Source organism: Phocoena phocoena, chromosome 1 (genome assembly GCF_963924675.1).
Source record: "Phocoena phocoena chromosome 1, mPhoPho1.1, whole genome shotgun sequence".
NCBI classification, from domain to species: Eukaryota; Metazoa; Chordata; class Mammalia; order Artiodactyla; family Phocoenidae; genus Phocoena; species Phocoena phocoena.
Window position 1 is genome coordinate 151,628,623 of NC_089219.1, and position 22,425 is coordinate 151,651,047.

General features: G+C 48.0%; 1 protein-coding gene across 1 annotated transcript; it reads left to right on the plus strand.

Moving 5' to 3' along the window:
• Window positions 1-1,746: 1,746 nt before the first annotated feature.
• On the plus strand, window positions 1,747-22,019 carry PM20D1 (peptidase M20 domain containing 1). The gene is made up of 13 exons (XM_065878646.1): window positions 1,747-2,044; window positions 4,614-4,700; window positions 6,209-6,441; window positions 6,890-6,976; window positions 8,214-8,347; window positions 8,647-8,766; window positions 9,542-9,617; window positions 9,990-10,051; window positions 10,294-10,372; window positions 12,382-12,453; window positions 17,650-17,818; window positions 19,938-20,037; window positions 21,269-22,019. The coding sequence occupies exons 1-13, from the start codon at window positions 1,870-1,872 to the stop codon at window positions 21,390-21,392; spliced, it is 1,518 nt and encodes a 505-aa protein (XP_065734718.1). The 5' UTR covers window positions 1,747-1,869; the 3' UTR covers window positions 21,393-22,019.
• Window positions 22,020-22,425: the final 406 nt, after the last annotated feature.

Consider the following 22,425-nt stretch of genomic DNA (forward strand, 5'->3'; position numbering starts at 1 on the left):
CACAGCAAGATCCTGTTTTGACCTACCACCTAGAAAAATGGAAATAAAAACAAAAATAAACAAATGGGACCTAATGAAACTTAAAAGCTTTTGCACAGCAAAAGAAACCATAAACAAGACCAAAAGACAACCCTCAGAATGGGAGAAAATATTTGCAAATGAAGCAACTGACAAAGGATTAATCTCCAAAATATACAAGCAGCTCATGCAGCTCAATATCAAAAAAACAAACAACCCAATCCAAAAATGGGCAGAAGACCTAAATAGACATTTCTCTAAAGAAGATATACAGATTGCCAACAAACACATGAAAGAATGCTCAACATCATTAATCATTAGAGAAATGCAAATCAAAACTACAATGAGATATCATCTCACACCAGTCAGAATGGCCATCATCAAAAAAATCTACAAACAATAAACGCTGGAGAGGGTGTGGAGAAAAGGGAACCCTCTTGCACTGTTGGTGGGAATGTAAATTGGTAGAGCCACTATGGAGAACAGTATGGCGGTTCCTTAAAAAACTAAAACTAGAACTACCATATGACCCAGCAATCCCACTCCTGGGCATATACCCTGAGAAAACCATAATTCAAAAAGAGACATGTACCACAATGTTCACTGCAGTACTATTTACAATAGCCAGGACATGGAAGCAACCTAAGTGTCCACCAGCAGATGAATGGATAAAGAAGATGTGACACATATATACAATGGAATATTACTCAGCCATATAAAGGAACGAAACTGAGTTATTTGCAATAGGTAGATGGACCTAGAGACTGTCATACAGAGTGAAGTAAGTCAGAAAGAGAAAAACAAACACCATATGCTAACACATATACATGGAATCTAAAAAAAAGAAAAATACAAAATGGTCAGAAGAGCCTAGGGTCAAGATGGGAATAAAGATGCAGACCTACCAGAGAATGGATTTGAGGATACGGGGAGGGGGAAGCGTAAGCTGGGACAAAGTGAGAGAGTGGCATGGACGTATATACACTACCAAACATAAAATATATAGCTAGTGGGAAGCAGCCGCATAGCACAGGGAGATCAGCTTGGTGCTTTGTTGACAACCTAGAGGGGTGGGATAGGGAGGGTGGGAGGGAGGGAGATGCAAGAGGGAAGAGATATGGGGACATATGTATATGTATAACTGATTCACTTTGTTATAAAGCAGAAACTAACACACCATTGTAAAGCAATTATACTCTAATAAAGATGTTAAAAAATATAAAGTAAAAAATCCTTCAGTCTTAATGTATTTGCCTGGAGTTGCAAAAATGCAGTGTTAACATTGATATCAAAAACACTTTCAGCGAATTCCTAAACACTCTCATCTAATATACTTCAAAACAATGTCTATAGACAGAGCAATATTATTCCAATTCAAATGAAATCAAGCCAGGGGGTGCAGAGCTTCCTCAATGGAATCTAAGGGAATGGTAGTCAAGCCCTAAGCTTCAGAGGAAGCAAGAAGTAGATAAAGGTCTGATTAACTTTGTTCATTTATTTGCCTTTTCCCCCTTTTATTTGGTCTGTTGTCATCTAGAAAGGGATTTACGAGTATCTCAAAGCAGAAGATCAAGTGCAGGCAAGACCTTGCACTAACTTGCCTGGAACCCTACGCTACGAGCTACAGGGCGAGAAACCACAACCCCCAAAAGGCCTTGCGGGCCTGGGGCGGGGCCGTACCGTGGATTGGTTGTCCTGCATCCCCAGGCAAGGGATGATTGGCCAGCCCTGGGAATGGAGTGAGACTAAGGCAGTTGCGGGAATTAGAGCAGTGACAGGCCGAAGATCGCCGTCTGGCTATTTAGGTCCAAACTCCAGCCCGCCGACTGGCAGCGAGGAATTGAGAGGAACATGGCTCGGCCGTACGTTTGCCTGCTGGCCCTGGCGGCTGTGCTACTGCTAGGTATCGCCGCCGTCTCCAGATCGAAGGGCCTGCGGGGCAAGGGCCAGGGGCATCAGAGGGCGCCGCGAATCCCTTCTCAGTTCAGCCAAGAGGAGCGCGTCGCAATGAAGGAGGCTCTGAAAGGTGAACCTGGGTCCCCTTCACCACTTATTCTCATATATAGGTCGCTGTCTCCTCGGGCCAACCCGCGACTCCCTTCTACCGCCACAGAGGTCGGCTACTCGAGCTCAAGCTCCGCAACACCCCACCGCCGAGCCCTGGCCCCATTCACGGCACCTCGTGCCCGGCTTGGGGAGCCCATTCTTCTCCTAGACCTGGCTTCTGGGGACTCCAGCGTTCCCAGCCTACCCTGGAAGCTTCAACTTTGCCCTTATCCACACTACCCCACCCCCACCTCTGCTTGCCTGGAGCACGGGGGTTGGCCACAATCTGATCTCTTTTGGAAGAGGTGGCTGCCAGTGTGTCAGGGGGTCATCACTGCCTTGGGGAGGACGGGGCAGGGCAAAGAATCCCTCCAATTCCTGCGTGAAATCTCTGGCCCCACCCCTGCTGGAGGTTGGACTGAATACCCTCCTCCCTCATTTGGGGGGTGTTGCCACATCACTGCCCAGCTCCTCTGACTGCCCCCTTGAATTCAGGCCAGGGGTACTGATCACTGCCAATGTAGGACTTGCTGGAAGATGGGGATTCTTGCCCCTCTCCAGGTCTCCTCCTTAGGTGAAGTGATAAAGGAAGGGTCTAATGTCTTTTTAAATGGCACAATTTTAGGGATCTGAGGGTGCAGTCCCTTAACCTGACACTGGAGGGGACCCCCTAAACTCTTCCCCCCACACTCGAGGTTTCTGTGTGGAGGGGGAGCAGGGAGATCTAAGCTGTGGTGTGAAAGGGTAGGGAGAGATGCTGGGGGTGAGGGTGCTGTGTTCTAGACCCCCCCATATTATCCCAGTATCCCCTGCCCCCCTTCCCTCACCCCATGCCCCCAGTTCTGTGGCAAATCCAGATTGTGAAAATGTACAATAAATGTGTAATGAGTAAAAAAAAAAATACAACAGCTTTTAACCTTTGAGAGTTTTCACTTGTTAAATCACTTAAGACTAAATGATCTGAATCTTATCTACAGATGAGGGAAATTGAAGTTTAGGTCAGTTAAATGATCTTCCCCAGCACCCCGCACCTTGGAGTAAGCACTGGGTGACAACATCTAGTGCCTGTAGTTTCTAGATGGCTCCAAAAAGAGGTGTGGGAGTGTTGCCGGGGTGTGAGCGTTCCTAATTTCTTCTCCTAAAGGACATCTCTCCCCTAGACCGCAAACCAAGGCTAAAGATTTATTTACCTTCCCAATCTGCGTTTTCCAGGAGAAAAGAAGAAAGTTTCTGTTGAGTGCTAGATCCTGTGGTTTAATGAGATCCTTCCTCACCATTGGGCTTAACGCCAGTCTTTTCCCTTCCATTAAGTGATGGATTAAAAGGAACTGCCTACACAAACGTGCCGGCAGATGCAAAAGCTAACCCTCATTGTTAAAGATAAATTGTGTTTGTGCTGGAGCGATAGGCCTGGGACGCAGAGCAGGGCTTTCCCAAAGCATCATAGTATAAATAGTTCTCTGAAGGGCATTGGGCAGCAGCTCACCAGAGTCTCCCTGCACAGAAGAAAGCAAAAGCTAGATTAGAACCTAAAAAGGGGGCCTCATAGCAACATGGCTTAGAATGCTGAGCAGGGGACAAAACACCTGAGTTCAGAACTTGAGTCTGCCTCTCAATCTCATGTAGGCAGTTTTAGTCTTTTTGAACCTTGGCTTCCCCACCTAGGTGGGAGGCTATGGCGCAGGGTTGACTCTTAGCAAAACTGAGTACAGAAGTCAGAGGCCCTCCCTTGACATCAAGCTGCCCTGGGTGCACTTGTTCCCAGTGTTTTCAGACAGCCATCTAATCAAATAATTTCATGATCCATGTGTTTCTGCGCCCCTCCTCCCCCTCCCACCTCCGCTGTTTGTATTTGATAGTGGAACTCTTTAAGAATGTAAAGCCTTCACCAAGGGATCAACCTAGTGGCAACTCAGCAACTGAGACTTCCGGGTAGAGTGGATGAGATTGTTTATGACTGAAGAACTTGTTTGGGAGCTTCTAAATCCACCCCTTCCCAGGCATCATGTGCCCCAAAAGCTGGCCTTGGCTGAGAGAACAGTGAGACTGGATGAGCCAGTCTAAGAGGAATAAGCCTACTCTCTGTACAGAAAAGCACACAAAGCTTCATTCTTGTAGGGACCCAGGACAGCGGGCTCCTTAGATTCATTGAAGGGATGGTGGCTTCAGAGGCAGAGTGAGACCTTAGAAGCAATTTATAGCAGCTTCCCACGCAGGGTCAGGATATAAAATCTACTCCTGTCTGACCTCCCCCACCCCATCCCATCTTGGACTTTATTTTCCTTTAAGAAACATATTAGCCTAAATAAATTCAAAGAACTTGAGTTTAAATCCCAGTTCTACTGCTTGTTTCTGGACAGTCTTGAGCAGCTCACCTAACGCCTGTAAGCTTGTTTCCTCAGTTTCGAATAAGGGAAAACAACAGTGCCTACGTCAAAGGATTGTATTGCCCTCCACAATAAGATAATGAATGCAAGAGAACTTTTTATGTACAGAGGGCTGTGGAAAAATCAATGGTTGTTATTATCTTCCATCTCTGACTCTGATAGGTGCCATCCAGATTCCAACAGTGTCTTTCAGCCCCGAGGAGCTCAACACGACAGCCCTGGCTGAGTTTGGAGAATACATTCATAAAGGTCAGCCACAAACTGTGCAAAAGGGGTAGGAGAGGTAGCGCTGGAGATGCGGTGCTATTATAAAGTGATAAAGAAGTTTAATTTGTGACTGACCACGGGCAACCTAATTTGTATGGGCCTCTTTTGACCAAAGTTTGTACATAGTGGGGAGCGATAGAAGGGAGAGTCCAGGAGTTAGAGTGGACACAGAGTAGAGACTATAGATTTGCCCTTTGAAGAACCAAGGCACATAGCTGTTTGGTTGGAGTTTGAACTCTCCCAATCTTTGCCCTAAATATGTCAGTCAATAATTATAATCTAATCAAAAGGTAGGACTAGGAATTCCTTCTCCCATAGTTGCCAGAACTATGCTCCATGCTCCTCCCACCCCTATCTCCATACACATACCTACAGCCCACACATGTGCACATCCCACCTACCCAAGCCCTACTCCAGATTCATTACTAACACGTTTCTGAGCTTCTAGGCAGTCGACAGCTTTGAACTATCACATCAGTCCTCTCCCCTTACCCCACTGCCCATGAGCTAAAGAAATATGGGTCAACGGAAAAAAGGAGACTTGGAGCTCCCCCTCCCCATAGAAAAAGCTCATGGAAAGTAGTGAGGCCACTTTCCTAAATCAAATAAAAAACAGCCCCCCTCAAGTCTCAGGCGGGAGGGGCTGGCAAAGGCACAGCAAGTAGCCCCCTCTCTAACACTCTGGGGACGGGTGGATCTGGGGTCAATCCAGCAGGCTGAAAGTCTTCACTAAATAGGAGATAAAAATCAGGAAAGAAATGTACAGTAAGAGTAGACTAGATAAGCTGGCTGACAAGAAAAAAGCATGTCTTCATTTTTGTTTGTTTGTTTGGTTGGTTGGTTTTAGGTATCCACAGAGGTATATATGGATTCTTCCAACACAGCCCAGAGGGAGATCAAAGTTCTTTCTCCCATGTTTCTAAGGCCGCCTGTGTTAATACTTATCTATAACCAGAATAGTTGACCCTGGGAACACCCACACCTGCACACAAAATTGTGGTCATATGCTAGACAGAATAATCTTTTATCTCCATATAACACAAACATTAAAAGTATTGTTTTGTAAAAGAAAACTATCTCTGATTTTTTAATATATATATAGTGGTCATGTTTGGTTCCAAGTAATTTGGATACTGGGGCCTATTATATTTAAAATTTAACATAGTCTTCATCTCCGTCATCCTGTAACGTGTATTTGTGGCAACATTAGAGGTCAGACCAAGCCAGATCTTGAGCTCTTATCTGTCATAAGGGTGGGGTCTTGATATGCAGGTTATTACACAGTAATAGCACATTATAATATAGGGAAGAGGTATTTCAGAGATTGGGCAAATCAGGAATCAGACTGGCTTTGTACCAGAAGGCTTCCTAAAGGAGGCTGCCTGTTTTAAAGGGAAAAGAAAAAAGCAGGAAGAATCAAATGGTAGGAAAACCAAAGGCAATTGTTGAATCTGGCTTTCTCTCATTGCTTTTCATCTCTCTGCTTCTAGTCTTTCCTACTGTGTTCAAAACCAGCTTTATCCGGCATGAAGCTGTGGGAGAGTACAGCCACCTGTTCACTGTCCAAGGCTCGGACCCCAGCCTGCAGCCCTACATGCTCCTCGCTCACATTGATGTGGTGCCTGCCCCTGACGAAGGCTGGGACGTGCCCCCATTTTCTGGGTTGGAGAGTGATGGCTTCATCTATGGTCGAGGCACACTGGACAACAAGAACTCTCTTATGGTCTTGAAACGCTAAGTTCCCTCTGCCTTGGAGTCCTAAAGATTAACCCAGGAGGGGGGTGCTTGGCTAACCCCTGGGAGGCAGGAGGCTATGGTAGAAAGAACCTTGGCTTCAGGATACCTCGGTTCCAGTCATCAGTTTGTCACTTCCCTAGGCCCCGATTTCTCAAGTGTGAAATAGGGATTAGAGTAGATGATCCCCAGGTACCCTTTCAGCTCTGACATTGATAAATTTATGCTTTTCTCTAGGTGGTAAAAGTTTCATGCAGAGCTCTGCTTCCCTACATCCCATCCCCGGGACCATTTTAATTTGTTCTCTCCAAAGAGAGTCTATCACATCCTAGTTCCATCAGCCCTATTGCCAGCAGCCAAATGTCTCTGATGCCCCGTTGGTGCCACACCTTAGAGAATAAGCCTTTCTCCTCTTCCATTGTCCTTCTGTCCCCCAGGCAATCCTGCAGGCCTTGGAGCTTCTGCTGATCAGAAACTACATCCCCCGAAGATCTTTCTTCATTGCTCTGGGCCATGACGAGGAGGTAGAACCCCTTCATCCTATACCTATCTCTGGGTCCCCTATTGGGGGAGGGAGTATGCTTCACCCTGGTCTGGTTTGCTCCCCGGCTGCACTGTCTCCAGGATATGGCGTGGTAATTTGCCAACTTCTCTGTGTATCTGTCGCCAGAAATATCTAAGGACTTTGACCAAAATGCAGATGTCTGGGCTCTGTGCCATAGATCCAAATTTGTTGTTTTTTAAAGACTTTTTTTTTTTTTTTGTGGTACGCGGGCCCCCCACCGCTGCGGCCTCTCCCGCCGCGCAGGCCCAGTGGCCACGGCCCACGGGCCCAGCCGCTCCGCGGCATGTGGGATCCTCCCGGACCGGGACACAAACCCGTGCCCCCTGCATCGGCAGGCGGACCCTCAACCACTGCGCCACCAGGGAACCTAAGACTTTTTTTCTTAAGAGAAGTTTTAGGTTCACAGCAGAAATGAGAAGATACAGAGATTTCCCTTATTTGCAAGAATGCACAGCCTCCGCCAGTATCAACATCCCCCACCAGAGTGGTACATTAGTTACAAATGATGAACCTACACATCATAATCACCCAAAGCTATAGTTTACATTAGGGTTCACTCTTGGTGTTGTACATTCTATGGGTTTGGACAAATGTATAATAACATATATGGTATCATTATGGTGTCATACATATTTTCACTGCCCTAAGAAGCCTCTGTGTTCTGCCAATTCATCCCTCTCTCCTTCCCCCAAACCCTGGCAACCACTGATCTTTTTACTGTCTCTCTAATTTTGTCTTTTCTAGAATGTTATATAGTTGGAATTATACAGTATATAGTCTTTCCAGATTGGCTTCTTTCACTTAGTGATATGCATGGATCTGAATTTTTAACAAACTCCCTGGTAATACCTGAGGCAGGCACGTAATCCATCAGCTACACCTAGAGGACTGGTGTGATGGGAAGAGAAATAACAGGGAGATCAACGAATGTGTTTTATTGCCACTTACTTTGACCCTGGGCAAATCACCTGCCACTCTGGGTCCCAGTTTCTTCACTTGTGAAATGAGGGGCGTTGGGCCCTTCCAGCTCTGACACTCCAGGATTCTGTGAGGCAGGATTGTCAAGGGCCCTGCCCCCCAGGAAGGAGCCTGGGTAGGGAGGCTCTGGAGCCCCCAGCTATGCTGAATGTGTCTCTGTGAGCTACCTCTGGAGGTCAGGCTGAGAAGGACTGTGGCTCTGGGTTCAATGTCTGCAGGTATCAGGGGTAAATGGGGCTCAGAAGATCTCAGCCCTCCTACAGGCAAGGGGCATCCAGCTAGCCTTCATTGTGGATGAGGGGAGCTCCATCTTGGATGGTTTCATTCCCAACCTCCAGAAGCCCTTTGCCATGTGAGTAAAGCACCCCAGCCCCCAGCTTGGAAGGTGTTCTCACCCCATTAGAGTTGACCTCAGCCTGGTGTCTCTAGACCATGCGAAACAACTCTTTATTTTACTCCTCTTGCTTTAATCACCCCGATCTTTGACCAGGTCTGGGCCTCCCTTTCCCTTCCTCCTCTAGAGTACACTTTGTTAAACAGCATGAAGCTGACCTCCTGGCCCACCAGACACTGCACAGATGGGCCTGGGGCCTATGGGATCGTTCAGGGTGGGAGGAGGTCAGGAGGGCCCTCTCTGACCCTCTCCTACAGGGTTTCAGTCTCCGAGAAGGGTGCAATTGACCTCATGCTGCAAGTAAACATGACTCCAGGCCATTCTTCAGCTCCTCCAAAGGAAACAAGCATTGGCATCCTCGCAGCTGCTGTCAGCCGGTAAGCAATTCCTGGCCCTGCTCCCTTGCCAGACTCAGGCTGGAAGACCTGGCATTTTCCCACTCTGAGTTTGAGGAAGCTAAGCTTCTTGTCCTGAAGCTGGGCTGAGAAGCCGCCATGGGGGCTGCGGGAAGTACAGTGGGTTAGACCTCAGAAGAGGATCTATCCATTACGGCAAGTAAGGACCAGCAGACAAAAGCTAGGTTAGGTAGCTGGAATAGTCCAAAGTCCAGGCCTGAAGTTAGAGCTCACAAGCTGGAAAAGAACTGTCTAAATTCTCCACCTGCCCTGGCAAGATAACTAAGGTAAATAAAGGCTGCTGGCTGTGGGTCTGGGCCTGTAACAGCAGAGCTTACCTCTGGCCAGTTTTCTTGCAGAGTGGGAAGAGGAATTATATTCATTCAGTTAAATATTTAACTATCTACCATGTTCAAAACTTTGTAGCCAGTGATGGGCATACAGACAGTCCCTTTCCTCTAGGAACTCAACAGTTAGCGGAAGAGACTGACAATTTGGCTGCAGTGTGGTAGGTGCAATGAGACTGGGGGTGCCTATCTTGGACTTGGTAGACAGGGACGCTCCTGCTGGTGGAGCAGAGGTAGCCCCACTTGTGCTCTGAGATCTTGGAACGGTTGGATTGGTGGAGGTGATGGGGAGGTGAGTGGGAGGCCTCCTGGCCAGGCCTGTTGAAACATCCTATCTCTCTCCTTCTCTTCAGACTCTGCTGGTCTTAGACTGAGTTGAGTGAGTCTTGAGAGCTCCATTTCTCTTCCAGACTGGAGCAGACACCAATGCCGAACATGTTTGGAGGCGGGCCATTCAAGATGGCATTGCAGCAGCTGGCAAACGAGGTATGAGCAGGAGTCTCGCAGACCCCTTGTCAGCTGTGGAAGAGGAAGAAAGGGTGGCGGAGAAGTTGCCTTTCGAGTAATAAAGGAGCCCTACTGCTGACCAGTGCTCTGCCCGTTCTCCCCTGTTCCCAGCCTGTGGCTGAGCCCAGGACGCAGGGATCCAGCTTGTTCTTTGGGGCTGTTGGCGCTCAGGCTGAGAACCTGAGACCTAACACCGGGCAGCCTGAGGGAGCTGGTTCCCACTCATCCTTGAGGCTACTGCCAAGTGCCCTCAAGGCAGATCCAAAGTAGGGAGAGACACAGGCCCCAGAACAGTGAGCCTGTTATGCTGACCCCTCTGAAATCCTGCTGACCTGCTGCTTTCCCTTTCAGTTCCCTTTCCCGACCAACATAGTCCTGAGCAACCTGTGGCTATTTCAGCCCCTTGTAAGCAGGTAAAGTTTTATCTTTCTGCCCCTCATATCCCCCACCCCAAACCTACCCACTTCCCAGTCCCCTCTCTTTGGCTTAACTGGGCCTGACTAACCATCCCTCAGCCACCAGACACTACATCTAATTCGTACATAGGACATCCCTCCTTGTCTTAAAGATCTCCAAGGTTCAGGAAAGGGGGTAGTCCAACAACCCATTCTTTCTTTCCATTATACATTGTCTTACCTTAGTCCTTCTGCTTTAGGTTGATGGAGAGGAATTACATAACCAATGCGCTGGTCAGGACCACCACAGCACTCACCATGTTCAATGCAGGGGTCAAGGTAACATCACCTGGTTCCTCCCACACACCCCTCCATCCCTTGTCTTTATCTCCTGGCTTCTCCTTCCTTCTCTGGTTACAATTTGAATAGTAGGAAGGCCCAGCGCTGAACTGTCCTGTGTCATCAGATGGGTAAGCCTCAAGAGCAAGGGTTCTAAGCTGACGTCTACAAACTCCATGAAATTGCTGGCCAAGTTTCATATATGTGCATTTCAGGGGCCCCCCTCAGGTTCTCTGGGTCTGTACCCCTTCAAAAAAACAACCATTACGCTGGTGTGAAGAGGCATTATTTGGCAGTTAATTCTTGTGACCTATACTCATTCAACATGTAACATATTAATTTAGCATTTTGGTCACATAGGCTTAAAGATTCTCAACCTCCCTACCACCTTTTTATTATTCTTCCTCATATTTTGGAAGATTTATTCACCTCACAAATTTAATGAATGATGAATCTATTTTCCCCTAGTGTTACCCTGAATTGAATGAGAGAAACTCACCTGCCATTTAAAAAATCTATAACATTTGTGATATACATAACACTTAAAATACATACACTGTCATTCCCCAAAATACAGTAAATATTGGGTGGCCTTTGCAAACGTAAATTCTATGAGGTTTACTTTTTTTTTTTTGGCCACGCAGCGAGGCTTGTGGGATCCTAGTTCCCCGACGAGGGATCAAACCCCGGGCCCTCAGCAGTGAGAGCACAGAGTCCTAACCACTGGACCACCAGGAAACTCCCGAGGTTTACATTTTATAGAAATAAGTTTCAGGTGAACCAATACTTTGATAATTTTTTTTCCAAGAACTACTTTTCAGCAAATTGGTCTCCTTCCAGTTGGACCAGCCACTAAGGGGCTTGTCTGTTTGAACTAGCCACGCTAGCTCGCCTGGGCTGAGGCCTTTCTGAAATCTGGAAAGGAGTTAGACCATTCCAATTTCTACCAGTACCACCAGCACACATTCAAGGAGCACCATTCACCTAGAATACAGTGTGGCCTTGTGGAGCCCTGGTACTGTGCAGCCTGGGTTAAGTGTAAGCGAATGGTGCCTCAGAATTCACTCCTGACGTAACTGTGTGTGTCAGCCAGGCCCGAGTGTGTCTGGCGTGTCAGCCAGGCCCGGGCTGGCTTCACCAGCTGCCTAGAGAGTTCACCAAAATAACAGTACTGTGTCCTTGCATTTGAATGGTGTTTTTATCTGTCCAGAATACTTTCACATTTGTTATTCCATTTGGTCCTCCTCACAGAGGATTATTGCCCCAATTGCCAATTGAAAGACAGAGACACAAAGAGGTTGTCATTATTCAAAATCACATGGCTAATTTATAACAGCCAGTTCTCCTGTCCCTAGCCTGGTGCTTTTTTTGCACCATACCAGTTCAAAGAAAGATAGGCAATTGGGGAATCTGTTCTCTCGCGGGCTCTGGGGAAAAATTCCCTCCATAGCTTAACTCTCTTCTCCAATTAGTCTTGGATTTTTCCTGGTCAAACAGAGAACAGAGTCAAATTTTGCAGCTGGATGTGGGAAATCACCGTCACCGTCACCACCACCATTATCATGGTCAACCCCCTGAGGGCCATGATGGGGCCTCAGATGCTCTGGGTGCCCTATCCTGAGTAAGGACTAACGCTGACCGCTGCAAAAGTGTCCTGGGTGCCCTGGGAAAGAGCACACACAGAAGACTGCCTGTGGCACTGCATGGGGCCAAAGCAGAGGTGTCCGTGCGCTCCCAGAGAAAGCAGTCTTTCTCTGAGCATCTCTCTGTGACCCCCTCCAGGACCAAGAAGCATGAAAGTCTGGCCTGAAGCAGAGACACACCTCTAGCATTGAACACATGTCAAGGGCCCAAAGAAGACAGGGGCTGACTGAAAAAATTAAGCCTTGGATTTTTCAATCAAATCAGCTTCCTCTCCCCTTGCAGGTGGTAGTTGGCACTTCCTGGGCAGGGGTCAGGTGTGGGGGGCTTGAGGTCGGCTCAGCCAGGATTTGTGGGTCTCTCTCTAGGTGAATGTCATCCCCCCTGTGGCCCAGGCCACCGTCAACTTCCGAATTCACCCTGCACAGACAGTCCAGGAGGTACGTACCATGTGTTCCTGACAACTGAGTCAGCATCAGTGAGATGTGTCTGTCGGGACTGGGGTGGAGCCGCAATCCCAGGGCTGGCCCAGGCTCTCATTTGTTCAGTGATTTTTCAAAGGCTTCCTATGTGCCAGGTGCTTGGCTGGGATAGGAGATCTCTGGCTTGGGGGAACTTGGAGTCTGGGGGTGGGAGATGAATGATAATAATAAGCGACAAATAGGAAGTGATAACAATAGTAGCAAACACAGGCAGTGAACTTTCTGTGCTCTTGGCACTGTTCTCAGGTAGACACATACTCATTTAATCCCTACAACCACTCTATGAGGTAGGAAATATATTATCCTCATTTAACAGGGAAAACAGAGACACAGATAAACAGAGGAGGTAAATAACATGCCCAGGATTATACATCCAGCACTAGTTCCGGAGTCTGTGCTTTTAGCCACTACACTACACTTGGATTATAACAAATAGGGCTGAACAAATTACCACAGGACCAGTGCAAAGAAGGGGGCTGATGCTACCTCTGAGGATCAAGAAAGTCTTTTGTGATCACTAGAAATCTGAACTGGGACTTAAAGACAAATAGGACTTTGCTAGAAGTAAGACATTCAGAATACAGCTAAAATAAAGTCTAAAGAGTTGGATAACTTGGGGGAGAAGTAATGGAAGATGAAAATGGAGTTGTCGTTTGGGGATCAAGGCCTCGTATGCCACGCCGAGGAGTTTGGGCTCTAATCTGTGGACAAAAGGGAACTGTCAGAGGTCTTCAAACAGGGCTGTGATAGACTCAGATTCTTTTTTAGGGAGACAGTGCTAGTGGTGATGCTGAGGAAGCCCTGGAGTAAGAAGAAACAGTTAAGCTGTTGCAACATCTCAGGCAGTGGGTATAGAGGTTTGAACTAAGGCTGTGGTCATGGGGTGAAGAAGGTACCCACCAGAGGTGGGTGTGAGAGTTGGGTTCAGCAGGTCGCTGTGTGTAATGGATGTGGGGTGAGTGAAAGGCAGGACAGCCCCACGGTTTTAAACCTGGGTAGTTGGCCAGGTGCTGACGCCTTTAACCAAGATTGGGAATTCAGGAAGAAGAGCAAGTTCACAGAGAAATAGAAGGGTTTAGAAATTTGAGAAGCTTCTAATATATTAATAGGCAAGTATAAATACCTCAGATCTAGAGAAAGAATGAACTAGAGATAGAGGCTGGAGTATTATTAATTGAAACCTCTACAGCCAATAAAATCCCGTGGGAAGGGTGTGTGAAGTCTGGAGAGAAGAGGGTTGCGGACAGCGCCTTGCAATGTTCTGCTATGAATATCAATTTTAAAATTATAAAAGTGAATGTATAATAGCAAACCGTGATGAGTGCTATGAGGAAAGGGGGCTGGGTGCTATCACAGAATATAGCAAGGAACCAGACCTTGTCTGTGGGGTCAGGCAAGGCTTCCCTAAGGATGTGATATTTGAACTGAAAGCCAAAGGGTGAAAAGAAATACACAGAATGTTTGACATCTGTAGGAAAGGCCAGCTTATTTAAACATCAGGTTCAGCTAAAAAGAATTTCGAAGGTAAATCTGATCCTTCTGAAAAGGATCAAAAAAAGCAACGTAACAACTGTCAGATGAATGCTATGTTCCAGGATTAAACAAGGTAAGGGTCAGGTCATCAAGGGTCTGCCACATTTAGACTTCCGTGGTCCTTTCTCCCTGCGGCCTTCCCTACAGAGGAGGTTGTGTGTCCTCACACAGGGTGGGAGGCACACCCCTCATTGCAGGGGTTGGGGGGATGAGTTGACAGCCAGCCCAGAGTCACCCAGCATTGGCAGGGATCTGGGACAGTGTAAGCCCTGGGCTCTGCTGCTTTTCATCCAGTGCCAACCTTTGTCCTCTCCCTGGGGACTCATGGGACCAGGAAATCACTGAATTCCCCTCACTGAGCTGCTTTCCACCAGTTTTTTTTCCATCCTCATTCCAACTCCATGCCCTTTCCACGGGCTGTTTTCCACCAGCTGGGGCTTTCATCTCCCCAGGTTCTGGCACTCTTCCCTCCTCTCCAGTCCCCTGCCACAGTGGCCTTCCTTCCCGGCCTATCTCGTGAAATCTCCGGAATCCTTAGGCCCATCCTGCTCACCTGCCCCAGGGAGGAATGCAAAGCCCCTGTCATCCCAAAAGCACGTAGCACCTCTTTGTCCTGGTCACTCCTCTCCCTCGTGCCCCAATTCCATGCATCAGGGACACTCCCTGCTGGTCTGAGGGCCGAGGGTGCAGAGCCTTGCGCTGGATCCGATGGAAACATAAATGGCTCCCAGAGCCCTCTTCCTCCATCTTTAGCTGGTCTCTCCCACGTCGTGGATGTAGATAGGTCTCCGGCACCCATCTGTGCGGAACAAGCGCCTTCAGAAATGTAACAGCCTTCCATGTAGAAAGGAAAGTTTGTTCTGCATGGGCCTCAGGGAGTAGAAATAAGGCCACTGGGAGATACTTCAGGGAGACCCCACTTAAAGGAGAGTTTTGGAGTATGGCACCTTGGATGGTAATGAGCTTCTCAGAGGCTGGATGTCCACCTATCTAGAGTGTTTTACAGAAAATTCCTGTCTTCCTTCATTGATTCATTCACCAAGTGTTTATTGAGTGGCCACTATGGGCTAGACATTCTTCCAAGCACTTGGGAAAATGGTGAACAAGCCAAGATTCCCATTCTAAAGGGGCTTAGGTGCTAGTGGGTAGAGACAGCAGTAAGCAAGCCATCAAACTGAAACCCAAGAAGGAGCAAAGACCTGGGGGCAGCATTCAGGCAGCAAGAGCACAGGCCTCTAATCTCAACAGAGATGAAATCCTGCTGATGTGTCTTGTGCTATTTTATCCTGTGGACTCTACAGAATCTTTAAAAAATAAATAAAAAGAGGTGGGGGGGAGGTTAGATGCTACAGGAAGCCATATCTCAGTTCATTATTAGGAAGACATTCATAACAGGGTTGTTCAAAGGTGGAATATATTAAAACACGTGACGGTGAGCTTTCCGCCCCTGGAAATATTCAAGGACAAGCTGATGACAGCCTGTCACAGACGATCTAATGAACAGCCTTTCAGTAGGATAGAAGCTGGTCTTGCTAACTCTAAAAGACCTTACCAATTTTAAGTACACATTGTCCTTGCCTTCAACGAATTTATCATTCACTTGAGAGGAAAATACAGCTTCGCATAAAATAGAAGAGAGCTCAGAGAAATGAGGGGTCAATGTGCTCTACAGTGACCCTTGAGGTCCCTCTTACCATTGATGAGTCCCTTCTCTTAGTCCCATCTTTGTGCCTCTGATTATTGCCCAGGGTGGTCCCTCCATTCTAAACAGGCAAATAACAGCTAACATACATGGAGTGCCAGGAACCAGCCTAAGCACGTTACATATATTCCAGTAGTGGTAACAACCACCTTACCAGGTAGGTGCTACTATTATCCTCCTGTTAACAGATAGCAAGCTGAGGCACAGAGGTTAAGCGGCTTGCCGAACATCACACAGCAGTAAGTGGCTGTCTGTGGCACAAAGTTTGGTGTTACTCCTCAGTTTTTGTACATGCCCCTCTCCATGCTCAGACTGCCTCTTGCCTCTTCTCCATCGGTTTCGTATCCTTCCTTCAAATCCTGGCTCAAAATTCATACCACAAAGGAATCCATCTTAAATGAACACCACCCTCTTGCTGGCTCTGCTCCACGCCACCTCAACCTGTAGGTACTTTGGAAGCAGTAAAGCATCATCCCTGTGAAGTCAGACCACGTTCAGATACCCAGCCCAGCAATACTAACGGGATAAACCTTGGCAAGCTCCTTAATGAGACAACTCCCATTATTATTTTTATTGGTTCACATCTTTTAAAATGTGTGTATCCAACATTCATTGCATGCCTTTTATGTTCTTCGTACTGGAAATATAGAAATGAGGTGTTTGGGTCAGGACCTATCCTAACAGCTGGTGGGAAACCTTGTGCTCATTGAGCGTGGTCCAATCTGTGCGCCGTCTTCAATTTCTGGAGGCAGGAACCTTAAAGTAAGTTGGGACAGGGAGCAGCAGACACTTCTGGGGATGACTTCAGGAACCTTTCCAATGGGTCAAGAATATATCCAGACTATATATTAATTCTTGTAGCAGAGTATTAGGGACATAAGTGCTAGAGTGAAAATAAGCTCTGACAAGTGAGTTGGCTCCTACCCCTAATCCAACAGCAGGGAATTTGGTTTGCTTTAAATGGTGGTTTCTAAGCCAGAATTAGGAACCCTCATTTTCTTCCCAGACTCAGCTCATAGCATGCTTCTAGGGGACAGTGACCTAAAAGTGGTCCTCTTGAGATAATGCCCCCCAGTTATGAGACAGACACCCCCCTTTCTAGGGCAGAGATGGTTCTAAAACAACTGCTGATCAGATGGGTTGAGACTACTGCTGGGGCTTTCCCTGGGTGGCTGAGTGGGCTTGGGCGGCCACCCTAAGTCAGCTGCCTGGTCCATTCCCACATGGCTCCACGGGACCTGATCCTCAGGGTCTGGTATACATCCTGCCTGGGACCAGGACTTTTGCTGAGTTCAGCTCTAGTCATTTCAGACTGAATTTTCTAGAAGCTTCCTCAGGTTCCTTCCTGAGGAAAGGAGGCACAGAGAGAAAACTTGACTACCAGTCCCCCAACTCCTGACTTCTTGTCTGTTGAGCTCATCTTCCTGGCTCCAGTGCAGTTGGTTTCAAAGAGGAAGCAGGGATGCCCAGAGAGAAGAAAGAAAGAAAGTATATGACCCTGTCACCATCTGTCAGAGACTCTCCCAGGCTGAAGTGAGGTCATCACATCTATCCCCCTCTCTCGAGATGGTTGAGATTTCCACTGTGCTGTCTCTTCTACATTTTCACCCAGCCCATGGTTCTCAACCCAAGGGAAAGGACCCAATTTCCTGATTTTCCAATCCCCCACCTGCCTCGTGGCTGTTAAGGCAACCTCCCAAACATTTAACCTAAATCTACCATGCTGTAGATTTCCAGGAATACCAGCCCTTCTATCTCCTACAACCAGTCGGCTGAAATTGAGGTCCCAGTGCCAAAATGAGTCTCCTCTGTAAACTCCAGGGCTCTGCCTTGCTGGAGAGAAATCAAGACTGTTTAAATTCATACAGTACTTGGATGGCAGATTAATAAATCGAACTCCCTTTGTTTCTTCCCTCAAGGTCCTAAAACTAGCCAAGGACATTGTGGCTGATGACCGGATCCAGTTCCACGTGTTGAATGCCTTTGACCCCCTGCCTGTCAGCCCCTCTGATGATCAGGCCTTGGGCTACCAGCTGCTCCGCCAGACCATACAGTCTGTCTTCCCGGAAGTCAACATTGTTGCCCCAGGTAATGACTTCATCAGCTGTGGCTGGGGGCGGGGGGCTGGAACTGTATCCTGTCTAACATCCACTGCCCCACCCCCACCCCAGCTGTTCAGCCTGGAAACAGCTGGCTGCTTCCTCTCCTGAAGGGGCTGGAGCTGTATTTTCCCCTCTGAGTAGAAGTGAAAAAGCAAACAGGAAAGGATCAGAAACAATAAATTAGGTCAGCCAAGCCTGGGTCCTTGCTTAACCTAGGCCAGCCAGTCTGGCATGGAGGAGAGGATCAGCTCCGATTCCCCCTCCTCTGGAGGAGCCACAGAGGGGGCCAGGTTCCCCATCTGGTTCTGATCCACTCTAGGATAGCAGTTCAGCAACAGAGCTCAAAATCCTCAGCCCAGAAACTCCTCCTGGCTGTACCACCTGAATTAACCCCCTTCACCTCTCCCGGTAGCAGCGCCGCTACACCCCTTTCCCAGTTTTCTGGCGTACCTTCCAAGTCTATGCTGTATAGACGGTGGTTCTCAAATTTAACAGGAGAAGAGGATCACCTGGGGAATTTATTAAAATGCAGATTACCTGGACCCACTCCCAAGGATTCAGGTTAACCAGCTCTGGAGAGGACCCCGGAATCTGCCTTTTTAACAAATACCCCAGGGGATTCTGACACCGGAATGATGACTGACCACAGTTTGAGAATCTGTGGTCTGTGATGTGAGGAAGAGATGCTCTAATGTGAAGACCTGTGTTCACTTTCCTTTTATCTAGCTTTAATCATGGATCCTCTCATTTTCTAAGCTAATATTAATACTTAGGACCCGCCCCTGGGCTAGGCATGGGCCCTTAAAGAGATTACAGTGAAATCCTGCACCCATAAGCTCCTCGGGTGTGGGGGAAAAGAGCAGCCTTGTTTTTTAGTCAACTTCAATCAGATCCACTCCTCAGAAATTCAACCTCAGACATTATCGAAGCCTCCAAGCACCACCACCACCACCTGAATCAGGCCCTTGGGGTCTTATGCGACAGCATAGCATCAGGATCCCTTAGTCCGTGGTCATCGGTCCTTGTGGTTGCCTCTGAGACATCCATTGTCCTGGCCACAAGGTCACTTCAGGTTGCAGATTTCCTCGGATTCCCTGGCCTGTCTAGGGGGTGAGATCTTTGACTCTAGACCCAAGAACATACCCTGAATGTACCCTCTGAGATTTGCCACCTGCTTGGACTCCTGCCACAGAGCAGGGCCTGGGTCCCCACCACCTAGGAACCCTGGCTTGCACACTCCCAGATTCTCCTCTCTTGGCCCTCAAAGGCTCCCTATCTTACCCTCTCCTTTCTGGGGTACCTGCCATAATCCCATCAACAGAGTTGGGCTTTTACAGAATAAAGATAGGCAGGCATCAACTAGCAGAAATCCCCAAAGCCAGGAACTGTGAAGGGGCTGATTATCCATTTAAAACCAGGAGTGGAAAGTAGAACAAAACACAAATTACCATCCCAGATCATCCCACCACACTTTAACTGATGTTCCAGGAGGTCTTTTTTCAAAGAACACTCCTACTGGGGAATGGGGTGACCTGCTACCTTCAGGAGAGTGGGACACTGGAGAGTATCCTGGGACTTTCCAAACCTGAAATTTGACTCTAGGAAGACAGAGTCATCCTTCAGAGGACAAGAATAACAGGAAATTATGTTCTACTTGAAGAAGATTGCATTTTATAGCAGTAAAATTCCCCCAGAGAGTGTTTATTTCTGACCTGGGTGATATACAAGAAAACTCAGACAATAAGGAAGATGTACTTAGATTTCTGGATATCTAGATTTCTAGAGTAACCTGGCTATGGGTATGAAATGATGCTGTTGGCCTCCATGGTCATCACGGAGAGAGGGCACTTTGGACCATTCAAGGGATGTCTCATTAATGCCTTTGGGAAGATATCCCATGTTCCTGGCTGCAGTGGTGTTTTAGAAAGGTTTTGAGAATGGGTAGCCTGAAGGACAAAAATTCATAGCCTCAGCCTTCCAAGGAAGGGCCAGACATCTTCTGTGGTGACACAGGGGTCCCAATTTCCCAGGTAGCCCACCTGCCACCACTTCCTTGGCTTGGCTGCTCACATAAAGCCCCATTCCTCTTGATTCTTCCTTTCTAGGTACTTGTATTGGCAACACAGACAGCAGACACTATACGAACCTTACCACTGGCATCTACCGGTTCAACCCCATCTACCTGCAGCCTCAGAGCTTCAGCAGGTGAGTGAATGGAACAGGTTTGGACAGCTTGGTGGAGAGAGGAGATACATCTGACCTGTCCCTTTCCCACGCCGTTCTTCTGACAGTCCACAGAATGGGAGAAACCCAGGGTTTGCACAAACTAAAATAAAGATATTATGGAACCCAACTGGCCAATTTTCCTGAGCACCAGAGTCTTGCCACTCCCCAGAATGAGTGGGAATTGGTGACTGTTTTCAGGGATGGAGATAATCAGATGACCGGAGAGAACCTGGAAGAATTAGGACCCTTGAGCGCTAATCCCACCTCTTCCTCCCTTTGAGAGAGTGCTTCCCCTCTGGATCTCATTTTCTCCCCCAAGAGGGGGTACTCCAGAGTTCTCAATTTCCAGTCAGTGAAATGCAGACACATTTGAGGTCAAAGGTGGGCTTGTGCTTTGAATTCTCAAAAGAAAGCACAGTGTAGGGGTCTGAGACCTACGCACTAATTTCAACTACTGCATGTGAATTACTACTTTGTGGGTTCTTTGGCAAATTTTTAGTCCTGGGGTATGGGGGGGACGATTGCCATTTACCTCTCTGCTCTTCACCATATCCAGCTCCGATTTCCTCATCATAAGTCAGTTGCCAATAAAACAAAAATATTTCAATATGAGCTTAAGAACAGATTTCATGGGGGGGTGTTCATTTTTTAATGGGGGTAGGGGAAGGTAGCTATTCTTTATTTCCTTTCATCTTTGAGGTTACATGTGTGGTTATGTTGTGTTGTGTTGTGTTGTGTTGAGGCAGGTTGTGGGCATCGGATCTGGAGGTGAGGTTCTAGGTGAAGTAGAGAATCCATAGGTACCCTGGGCAGTTGCCCTCCCTATCCACTTGTGCCCCTAGTAATGTGGGGTGGGGGGTGGCTGGCTTAGACGTAAGTCTAGCTGGAATTCTGGCCTTAGAATTAAAAGATAACTTTCCCTCAGAGGAGAAATTATCAAATGGATTCCAGAGCAGGAGATGATTTGCAGTCCCCAGGAGTTTATTATTATCTGCCCCCACTGTTCTTCGCCATGGACACGGATCCTGGAGAGATGACCAACATGTCACATGAAACCTCGCTTCCTACAAAGGGCTGCTCCCACCTTGCCCACTTCCTACCCCTGGAGGGTCAAAGGCCAATGGCTTCAGGGGATGTAGGGTGGGGGGTGCTCTGTAATAACACTTGTACTAGAGCAATGGACTCTCCCCCACAAATCTCTTTCCCTCAGCATCCACGGAATCAATGAGAAAATCTCAGTCCAAGCCTACGAGACCCAGGTGAAATTCATCTTCGAGTTCATCCAGAACGCTGACGCAGACCCAAGGCCAGTTCCTCACCTGCACGAACTGTGAGGTTGGGGAGCCACAGCTGGATCAGGGATGGCTGACGCTGGGCCAGGACTAACCCAAGGGGGAAGCCAGTGTTGATGAAACTTTGGGTCAAAGTCACATCATAATGACCTCACCCACCTGCCTTGCTCACTCCTAAACTCACTCAACACTCAAGAACAAGGCCAGGGAGAAGGGGAAGGCCAGCAGGAGCCCCGCTTCTCCCTTCCTCCCGGCAACTCCATCGCTCAGCCGACCGGCATTTACTGCCTTCTTGTCACTACTTTAGAAGGTCTCTGGCCTGTCTGTCTCACCCTGGTGATTTAACTGCTCCTTGTTAAGTCCTGACTGAACAAATGCAGATTTGAAAAATATCAACCAGATTTGACCTTCTACAAGTGTTTAATTTAGGGCATGCTCGTTGGGCTGCCTTTTCCAGGGCTTATATGTTTCTTCTTGCTGTAATTTCCTTTCCTCCCCCAGCCCCCGCCCCATCTTCTTGGATTGTTTAGCCGGCTCTTCATCTCTCCTCTCCTGCCCCTGCATCCCTCCCCTTATCCTCCCTTTTATTCTACCCCTGGAGGAAGACTTAGTCAAACTATGATACTCCCATAATTGCCACAACAATTGGTCAAATAAAATGTTCTATGCCACATCAGCTGGGGGGTAAAACGGAGGCAGGGGGCTTTGGAGGAACCCCAGACCTCCTGGTTCTGGAGGCTGGAGCCTGGAGAAGAAAGCCTCTGTCCTCGGGCTCCTCCCAAGGGCTCCCTGGGCTTTGCTCCCTCCCCTGCCCTGTTCCTGCCACCTGCTGCTGCTGTCCCACCCCAGGAGGCACTAATCTGTGGAAACATTTCCCTTGCACATCCCACGGGCTGAGCTCCCAAGAGAAGGGCAGCCTCTCTCTGGAGCCCAGGACCAGCAGGACATTGGCATCATGTCCTAATTCAGACTTATCAAAGAGAAGTGGAGGACATGGGGTGGGGGGACTGCCTGGAGGGGCTCTGCTCTGGCTGGTGGGGCAGGCGGAGGGGCGAGCTGCCCTCCGTTAGGGGAC

Excerpts from the sequence above, each read along its gene's own strand:
- PM20D1 (XM_065878646.1), top strand. The coding sequence starts at position 1,870 with ATGGCTCGGCCGTACGTTTGCCTGCTGGCCCTGGCGGCTGTGCTACTG. Across the intron at positions 6,442-6,889 it reads ACAACAAGAACTCTCTTATG|GCAATCCTGCAGGCCTTGGA; the intron begins GTCTTGAAACGC and ends TCTGTCCCCCAG. Across the intron at positions 10,052-10,293 it reads TTTCAGCCCCTTGTAAGCAG|GTTGATGGAGAGGAATTACA; the intron begins GTAAAGTTTTAT and ends CTTCTGCTTTAG.